Source organism: Carlito syrichta, unplaced genomic scaffold (assembly GCF_000164805.1).
Source record: "Carlito syrichta isolate Samal-C Ts95f unplaced genomic scaffold, Tarsius_syrichta-2.0.1 Scaffold307659, whole genome shotgun sequence".
In the NCBI taxonomy this organism is placed as follows: domain Eukaryota; kingdom Metazoa; phylum Chordata; class Mammalia; order Primates; family Tarsiidae; genus Carlito; species Carlito syrichta.
The window spans coordinates 282,648-293,190 of NW_007251755.1; the positions used below are offsets into that span (position 1 = coordinate 282,648).

At 33.8% G+C, this 10,543-nt stretch overlaps 1 protein-coding gene across 1 annotated transcript in view; it reads left to right on the forward strand.

Moving 5' to 3' along the window:
• The window catches only part of EDIL3 (EGF like repeats and discoidin domains 3), a 243,264-nt gene extending 233,051 nt beyond the window's left edge, over positions 1 to 10,213 (forward strand). Inside the window, exon 8 of the mRNA XM_021715777.1 lies at positions 7,099 to 10,213. Coding sequence (XP_021571452.1) covers positions 7,099 to 7,248 — 150 coding nt within the window. The 3' untranslated portion in view covers positions 7,249 to 10,213. The remainder of the gene's footprint in view (positions 1 to 7,098) is intronic.
• Positions 10,214 to 10,543: the final 330 nt, after the last annotated feature.

Below are 10,543 nucleotides of genomic sequence, written 5' to 3' on the forward strand. Positions count from 1 at the left end.
CGGGGGACGGGGAAACACCTCTTCTCAACAGGGTGCCTGAATGAAATGTATTTATATACCTAACCCTTAACTGTACCCCACAAAACCATAATAAAAAATATTGATTATTGATTTAAAAAAAAGGTGAACAAAAAAAAAGAAAGGAACACAGATAAAAATTGATATCCAATAAGAATTATGGTGTAGAATTATTTCTATATATGACCATAATCTACAACTTTCAAAAAATTTGACTGCAGTTTTTTGGGAGATTTCAAATTAATCACAAGTAGGTGGCCAAAGTATTATTTCTCAAATAACATATAAACAGTACAGAAATGATATTTTAAAAATATAGGAGAATAAAGATGTTGAATTGTCTTATCACTGAAATATGAAAGAGAACAATTAGCACTCATTGTTTGATAAGTTTATTAGGTTTACATCCATGAGAGTAAATGTCATCCAGAAAAGAAAGTGAAGTTGACAGAGGAGAATCCAAGAGTAGAGAGTTTAGAAAATGTACTCCTGGGCCAAAATAAGTACATTTCAAGGGATTACTATATCAGAATGTATTCCAAGAATCGAAAAAAGAATAAATTCACAACTTTGAAACCTAGATATCTACCACATACCTGGGGAAGATTAGACACAATCTTACAGACAATTGAGGTCCCTTTTCTGTCAGTGTCACAAGCAACACATCTTACTCTGGGAAACACATGTCCTTCAACACCAATGTTCATTGCAAAGTTCAGGATTCCCCTAATTCACCACACTTCCGATATCAATTGCATGTTCAGAGTTACCCAAAATCAGCCTCAGGCCTGATAATTCACATGTAATTGTGTTATACTAACAGTTACAGTTTATGACAGTGAACGGGTACAGATAGAATCACCAAGGGAAGAGGCACATGGAGCAGGAACCAGGAGAGCTCCAGACATGAACTCCTAGTTGCCTTTTTCCCTAGAATCTTGGAGAGTGCCACCTTCTCTCAGCAATGATATGTAACAATAAACCTGGAGTATTGCCAACCTGGAAGCTGACCCAAACCCTCCATGGTAAACAACAATGTTAGTGTAGACTATCTGGTGTGGGCGAAGGCCTCCTGATAAACAAAGACACTCTTATCAGACAGGACTTTCCAGAGTCTTAGAGATTACCTCCAAGGAGTTAAGGGCGAAAACCAGATGTCCTTTAAGGTAAAGCTAACCTTTGCACAGACCTGTGCCACCGTGCCATATGGACCATGCATTCTAACTGGAATGATATGTACCTGTAAACACTATGCCTGTACTAGATTTGGCACAAACTGAACTCTGTGGAAGGAAGAATCCATAGATCATAGGCATTATATTAATACAAATTAGGACATGTAACTTTGTCACCATCTGTGACTCCACTTTAAAGTTCCATGCATACATTTTGGTTGAATTTCTTCCCATTTGATGTACACACAGAAACATTCACCAACTGTCAGATTGTTTCTTTCTTACTTCATCTGCAACTTTGGAGAGCAATAGTTCTACTCAAGATGCTTAAGATGGAAGACATGGTGGCAACTCTGTGTTCTGCTCTGCCAATGAAGGTGTTTTCTGCACATTGTTGGGATGCCCTTAAATGAAGACTGGTCCAATAGCTCATTCTTCTGCAGACTGATGATCCATGTATACTTTTGTTAATACAATTTACTGTCTGCACCAGAAGACCCCCTTTTTTGGTGACCCTCTTAGTATATAATTCTCAATACACACTATTTTCCAAAGAAATATTTCCTAGAATATTGAAATTTACCTGGAAACTAGCTTCTTGTTTCCTTATTACATCTGAAAGAAGGCACACACATTTAGACTAATTTTGTTACAGAGTCCCATTGGTTTAGTGGAATTGATTGCAGAGAAAACCATCAAGAATGATATACTAGCCATTCAGTCATGAAGTGGTTTCAAGATGCCAGTAAATTTTCTTAGAAAATTGAATTTACTGAATAATAGCTAGAGCCTATGTTGGCTAAAAGAATTAAACTTTGGTTTCAAACTTTTATATCCAAACACTAACAGGAGTTTCATATATGCAAAACTTCCAATAAGATTTTTTAATCTGACATAGATTTAAACCATTAACTAAAAACAAAAACAATTTTCTATACATTTTACCAGTGTTTTTCTTTTCTTTTTTCTTTTTTTTTTTTTTTTTTTTTTTTTTACTTTCAATGGAATTTTTTTTTATAGGGCAAAGTGGAACATAAATTGACTTGCATGTTAGCTTAAAGTATTATTGACAATCTAGTCATAAAATTAGAAACAATGAAGGCTGTCTTCCAAACTATTCAAATGGAAAAATGTTATGCTCAACTTGATTTTTGCATATTAAATCTATGAAAATTTTCATAAGACTTTAAATTACTTAAACTGTTGATTCAAATTTTGACTCAAAAACTTTGACAGACTAAAAAATTCAACTAATGTTGATACGAACAATATAAAATAAGTTTTATGTTGCTGAACTATAGACTAATAAGCAAATGTCCTTTATATCACCCCCAAAAGTTGGTTTTACACTCCCATAATATATACATGGTTACTTTCTAAAACAGACACAAGTAAATAAAATTGGAAAAAATCTTGCTTATGAGAAATTTTATGAAAAAGTCCAGAATTCACTTGATTATAGTCAATCAACTACAACTCAAAATATAATATAGTAGTTTTAAATCTAATGCTGCACTAATGAAATATTATATCTACAACAAAGATGCACACTATCTTTTGATCTATTCACAATATAGACTCCATTCTATGTTCAAATAAATGTCATACTTTCATTGAACCCTAGTTGAAACAGAGTGTATCCAATAGAAATGATAAAGATATAAGTCCAGATATTATTCACCATGAAGAATGTGTTAATCATGAATGTTTAGCCTGGAACATGGAATTTGAGATTTTAAAAGGTTTGCGTTATTGTTACATATGTCAAAAGTTTCTTTTGATGGGCTAGATTTGTTCCACCCATTGAGAATAAAGCTCTGGATTCAATAGACTGAAGTGAGAGAGAGAGAGATGATTTAACCTAATAAAAAGACAGACACTTAGATGCTCTGAACACAGACCTGCCCTATTGTATCAGAGCTTGCCATGGTTAGGCTGAAAGTTCCATGTTAGGTAGTAGACCAGGAAGCTGGTGCTAACAGATCTCTGAGTTCTCTTCTGAGTTACAGACTCTTTCATGATAAGGGTAGAATGAGGTAAAAACAGGGTTTCTCAGGACCAGAGCCAGAAAAGGCTGTTCTTACTTAACTTCTCTATAAACACTCTGCATAAAAGGATAAATAATTGAAATTATGTATGCTACATAAAGAATTCTTAGCTTTCAGCCTCAGCACCCCTGCACACAGACTCAAACACTCATACCTACTACCCTAGGGAAATGGGTTTTTATCTTTGTCCCCTCTCTCTCAAGAACACCAGGTCAGTATACAGAGATGGTCAATAAGCCATTAGTATATGACCCTATAAGCGAGACAAATGCAAACAACAGGGAAAATTTGAAATTTTGAAATTGAAAACTTGAGAAAGTTTCATTCAACCTTTGTATTTCCACAGTATCTGGAATCCCACATATCTGCAGAGAAATAATGAAATCTATACGGAGGCCACCAAAAGGGCAGAGGGACAAAGGGTGGTCACTTGAGATCACACTAAAATACTGACTCTTTGGTCTTGAAGAGCTCAGGGAGTCTATATAAAAATATGTTAGAACCGCTTGCTGTTTGGAGGATGTGAACATAAATTCCAAAAGGTTAGAACCATCGGAATCTCTTTAAACTTTAATGAGTCAAGTTTAGGGCAAATAAAAAGATGTATACCTTCACAAACCATGTTACTTTCTCAAGAAATTATATGCACAGGAAATCCCTAAAGGATTTTTCAGTATTTAAAGTCCTATTTCATAACTGCTAAAAAAGGTTGAAGTATGCCCCAACTGTCTGACTGTGTCATGGAGGATAATCTTGCCTTCCACCGTGATCTTTGACTGACTCCTGTTGATGATGCCTACGCTTACTTGGAGTAAATGGTACCTAACAAAGAATATATCTCCTCTTACAAAAAATATTAAAATGTTGCTGGAATCAACATTTAATTGTTTTATTTGATCTGATATTTTTTTCTGTGTTGAAATTTGAATCCTCACTAGCATTTGATTTGGACTTTAACTAGCATCACAGGAGAGTTAGCATTAGAAAAATAGATCCAAGATATCAGCTATATTGAAGAAAATTGTATTTGTTTCTCTATCTCTCTCTCTCTCTCTCTCTCTCTCTCTCTCTCTCTCTCTCTCTCTCTCTCTCTCTCTCTCTCTCATCTTCTCTCTGCTGTAATGAGGGAATCCTCCAAAGTACCTGGAATGCTTCCTTCTCAAAGTCTCCATGTTAGGAAAAGCCTGAGAGACCCCCAAAGCATGATCGTGTTCAAATGTGTCATCAGCTAACCAGCCTCCTCCTCAACTGAAACTTGTGCATACCATTGCTAAAGATTTCTAAATCAACTGTATCTTGCTTGTATAATATTTCCCTCCGACTTGGAGGTCTCCCTCCGACATGGAGATTTAGCTTTCCCCATGAGTCATTTTAGACTTCAGTTTTCGTTTAGTTGCTCATCATCCCTCAAGTGTGTGCATGAAAGCGATTTTCTAGATATCTTACACATATCATAAAGTTAACTAAGAATACTGTGTTTGCATTCATTTACCAGGTAAAACACTGAAGTAACATTCTTAAGAAGGGTCTCCCTAGTGCTGGACACAAGAAAACAGCCACATGCCACATGTTTTCCAGGAAGTACAAAATGTCATCCAAGAATTAGCAAGTGTGTTCTTTGTGTTCTATGTTGTGTCATTAAAAAGTAAAAATATTTTTTCAGTAATTTAGGCCACGGATTGAGTGATTTTAGCTGTTTTTCTATGGGCGCTTTTGTTTTTAAAATTATCCTGTTTCATGAAATATCCCTTTTAAGAAAAATGAACACTCAGTTGATGTTCCTATGACTTTCACATATAAAATCAGAAATTTCATAGTTGTATGCAATTTCAGAACTGATGTAGTTTATCTGTATGTTCTTTATTATAAAGTAATAAGTATAACAAATAATACAACTATGTTTCCTGTGTTGATTGTCCCTTATCAAAATATGTGCTGAAGAACAGATATTTAAGAGAAAATAGTTTCTATCTGCATTTTCTTCCCAAGAAATGATATAAAACTATATTTTAGGCTGTTATAAATCTTGCAATGGAAGTTTATGAATTTAAATTCTATTATCAGCAAGATATACATTAAGTTCACTAGTAGGGCTACAAAATTGAATTTTAGATTCCATATTAAATTGTAACACCACAATCTCAGTGAAGCATTTTAATCCAACATTGTATGTCAGGGAGAATGTCAGCAGACTAGAGCTTATTTTCTGCTGTTGCAGTGACAATCTCTCTCAAGATTTTTGTTGTTAACATGGTGTGTCCTGTACCTCTGAGCTTTTGCTAACAGAGACATTGTTACTTAGAAACACATTTCAATACAGAATGTGTTTTTCCTTCATCAGTGCAGCACAGAGCATTGCTAGGGACAAAATTCCTGTTAAACGAACATGAATTTAGGTTTGCCAGCTGAGTTAGCAGAACCCACAGAAAGACTACTTAGTTTTGTCTATAGCCTCTGTTAATCAATGCCATGTCGTCTAATGCCTTAGAGGAGAATATCTTTATTTTTCTCTTTTCAAGGAACCTTTTGTGACCATATAAGACTGAACCAATTTATTATGGAAGGCCATTTTTAAAATATTCCCTTTAATTCCAGAATATTCAAAGATATGGGTTAAGTATTCTGTCATGTGATGATGGATGGTGTTCTTTTCTTTTCCTTCCTTTTTTTCACTTTTGAGAATTTTCTTTTCAGATCTCTCTTTGGTAACATAGTTCTGTTTTTATCTCAAGAAGGAAAATATCTTCTAATTATAAGGTGCTTCATAAAGTTAGAAGATGTTAAAACCTCGAAGAGATTTTTACTATCCTAGTTAAGCTAAAACAAAAATGTAAATATAAAATACTTTGAAATTACTCTAATAAGAAATGTTCAGAATCTATAAGGGAAAATGGTTAAATCTTCATGTAAAGACTAAGCAATATAAATACCTCAGTTTCTCCTAAAGTAATTTATAATCTAGTGCCATTCCTGTTAGGATCCTGTTGCTTTAATTTTGTGTTGTTTTTCTGAAGCAGGCATTGGTCAAAGTTATTATAAAAATCTTTGAGGGTGGAGGAGGAACAACCATAAAAGGCCCAAAAAGACTTTTTGGCAAAAGCCATACATTGCAAAGCATGAGGAGATTAATCCAGGAACTAATAGATGATGAAAGAAAGATCTAGTTTGAAAATAGCATTGACTGTTTGGGGATGGGTCATTTTGTTTTCTGAGATCAAGTGACCAAAAGACACTATGATGGAGACTGCTAGTGATATTCCACATCCATGTCCCTCTTTATCTCCCAGCCTCCTTTGCAGTTAGGATGCGGTCATGCCAAGGTCAAATCGATGTATACAGAAATGATGGAAGCTGCTTCCGCACTTGTTCTTGGAAACATCCTGCATAATCCACCAAATCTCTCTCCTGTTGCCCCTTATGGCTGTGGAGGTCATGTGTTCCAGGTGACAGCTGTACTCTGCAAGAGCTTGTATCTTAGTCACTCCTTCTTCCATAGCACCTGCCACAGCACCTTCTGCAAGCTGCCTGGCCAATGTCAACTAGAGGCATAGCAAAACATAAACATCAGTTGCATTATTTGTTTTAACTGAGTCAAGACAGGCAGGTAAAAATGGTAGACCTGTGTATACCCGCATTCGACAATCAACTTTTGCCTTACTTAACTCTTTAAATTAAACATTAATTGACAATTTAATTTAAATGTATTATTAAAAAGAAGCTGTGATATGTTTTGAAGAAAAGGAAATGAATAATTGTCAAATCACATTTGGGCAAAATGTTCCAAACAAGAAAATAAAAATAATTTCAAAGGAAAAAAAAGACGATTTGATTGACATTCTTTTCCTCTTCTCTATTAGGTTTTCCAGGGCAATTTTGACAACGACACCCACAGAAAAAATGTCATCGACCCTCCCATCTATGCACGACACATAAGAATTCTTCCTTGGTCTTGGTACGGGAGGATCACATTGCGGTCAGAGCTCCTGGGCTGCACACAAGAGGAATGAGTACACTGCACACCCCACAACCCTCTTCTCTGTGTCCCCAAAAGCATCTCATTGGAATGGACTGTGCAAACCTGTAAGAAGCTGAATGGGTTGTTTTTTTTTCATGAACAAAGTGCTTAAATTATGGTAGGCCATTAAATTGTCTTCTTCAGGAGGTCTAAGCCTGCCTTTTCAATGATTTCATTTGATTTTATTGGTCAAATATCTTAAGTAACGTCACATTAACTGTGAATTGCTTTTTTCATTGTTTTCTGAATTATGCACCTTGGTTGAAATATATTAGGGAAAAAAGTAGCCTTCTATTTATAGCAAGAGCAAAAAAAATAATCTCAAAGTCATCAAACAAAAGCAAGAGTTGATAGGAGTTTTACAATCAATGCTTTAGCTAACTCTTATAAAAAGAATACTGCAAGGTTAGCAATAAGTTTTTTTTTTTTCCTTCTATAACAACTTTACATTATCCTGTTTTCCTGTGCCTCACAAACACGGTCAGTGTTTATAACAAAATTTTGAAGAAGAATCTGTAACATGCAGTACCACTTGATATTATATTTCTCATTTTACTTTCATTATTTCTAATCAGAGATTAAGTGACGTTATTTTCCCTTTTGGTTCTTTCTGTCTTTATATTGTGCATTGCCTGAATAAGTTAATATTTTTTTCTAATTGAATTTTTTCCTGTTAGTTGCCTAAAAGAAGTGTCATGTGTATCTATATAATCAGAACATGATTGAATAGCAGTAGATTGATCTGTTTTTTATATCAGTAGATTAAGTCTATAGTTTTATTTTTGAAGGAAGCTGTAACTATGTAATTTCCAAATACTTCCTTCATTAAGTATCTTCTTATACTACCAGTTTTCAAAAAGAAACAACCAAAAAAAATGTATGTTTCTTTAAATTTAGATCTTCATTTTGATGGCATTTACATAGCCTTATATTTACCTTAAAATAATAGACTCATGAATTCTTTATCTATTTTTTAAAAATTTTAGCAAACAAATATTAACCCAGTGTTGCATAGCTGGCCAAGCATACTCGTTATTTCTTTGTTCATTTCCACATTTCCTGTGAAACTAAGATTTCATTGAGATTTGAAACTGCTGTGGTTTCCCAGGAAGCACAATGTGTAGTTATTTGTGAGAAGTAAAATATTTACCAATGACAAAGTCGTAAACCATTTCAAGATGAAAATTGATTTCTATTTATTTTGCTTCAAAGGTTCTGAAAAAATAAGCAATTATCATAACAATTTGTTATTGATAATGGAGATTTCATTGACATGTCTCTCAAATTAAAGCTCACACTGGCTCCATAAAAGTCTTCAGCATCCAATTTATATGCCTTCCAAGTATTTATTTTATAAGGCTTAGACAGACTTATTGGAGTTTTAAATGAAGGGTCTTGGAAAAGAAAGGATGGTATGTGTACGAAATATTAAGGCCCTACACAACACTGCTAGTTATTTTTTTGTTTGTTTGTTTGTTAATCTTTGATATTTGTGCTGCAGATCAGAAGCCCCTAGACTGTTACTGTCTTGTCTGTCCACGTGTTAACAGCATTTCTTGATGATGTATATGTGGAGTTATCTTCAACCATAGTGAAGAGTTTAAAGAGAAAGTCAATCATATTGGCATTTTTAATAAGAAAAACTTAGTGGGTCTACAGAATTGACTGGCCACACATGAGTGCCATGCCCACATGCTATGTACTTTATTATAAGTTCTTATTATGAAATTATTGACTGAAAGCTTCCAAAATGGTGATCAGTTTTCAATATCTCTTGAAAACAAAATTGCTATGTCCTCAAAAATACCTTTTTATGATGAATTTAAAGGGAGGGTTTAATATCTTTAGTTGGTTAAATTTTAATGTCATGTGACAAAAAAATTACTTAGATTCAAAAGTATACACACACTTACTCTCTAGCCGATGGCACTTATTTCTTTCAAGAGTACTGTCTCACTGAAGGTACTTATTTCTAGCCATTTTACTTTGCAGGTTATGCATGATTTCTCATTCTTAAAGAGTGTAACTTTAAAATTACGAGTAATGGTTTGTGATGATTTAATTTTTTGAAATTATTTATGTTCATATGTTTTGAATTTTTTCCATTGATAATTGCTTTAAAAATATTTTACAAGAGACTTGCTTGAAATTATACCTGCTACCTTTGAGAGCAAGACATTGAAATGGCTTTCTTTTGCTTTTGCATTTCCTCTCCATTCTATATGTTCTCCCCAACCGCATGTCCAGTGGAATGGCTATTGCCCAAAATTGATGACAGCAAAGGAATTCCCACATGGAGAAATCTTGAAAGTTATTGTGGAGTAGTATTATGAAATAGCTTTTGTGTCACCTGTATCAATGGCATCAAAATGAAGCAAATTTATTCTATTTAATTCCATTAAAACAAAGTATCATCAACCAAATACACAGAAGAATCACCTAGTCTTCACCCTATTAAGTAACTGTAATATGCTAGTTTTATAAGTTATTAAATTAAAATGTTAATCATCTCCATTTTATATACATCATTTTAAAACATTCATCATAGTTACAAATTTTAATTTTAGGATTGACTTTCTCTTCTTGAATGACTTCATAAAAATTGCTGTGAATTTTGAAGATTTGGGGGTACTAATGATTGTATCATTGCTAGTCAACAAATTATGAAACATAATACTCAATGCTGGTGTCTGATGTGTTAATAAGTACAGAAATAACTAAGACACAAATAACCTTTGCAAATTTTCAAGCTGTGTAATATTCCAATGTTGGTTTTTTCTTTGTATATATACTTATATCATGTAGGATGTTGTAAAATCAGTATGACCTTGTCTAGTCTTCAAACTTAGAAATAAAACTTTGGAAAATCTGGGATACTTTGGGAGCAGTTGTAATTAAACACATTTGTGAAAATACATAAATTGTCTGAATGTGAATACTCACCACTCTTGACCACACGCTTGGTTTATCTTTTTTTTTTTGTACAGAATAATTAAACAGATACAGTAGTAGCCTCCAAATGTATATTTATATAAGCTCTGTTAGCCTTTCTAAGATTATTAAAATGTGAACATCCCCCTTGCTCCTTTTAGTTGTGGAAAGTTTACTAGAGTATTCATAACCCAAAGTCATTTTGTTGCCTCACATTTAAAGTGTTGTATATCAGGACTGATCTGCCCATTGTTAATCAGCTGATATTGCTGTTGTTTCTATTGTTTTCTCAGTTCATTATGCTCAGGAGTATAATGAAGAGATCCTGTCAGTAGTAAATAATAACACAACACTAA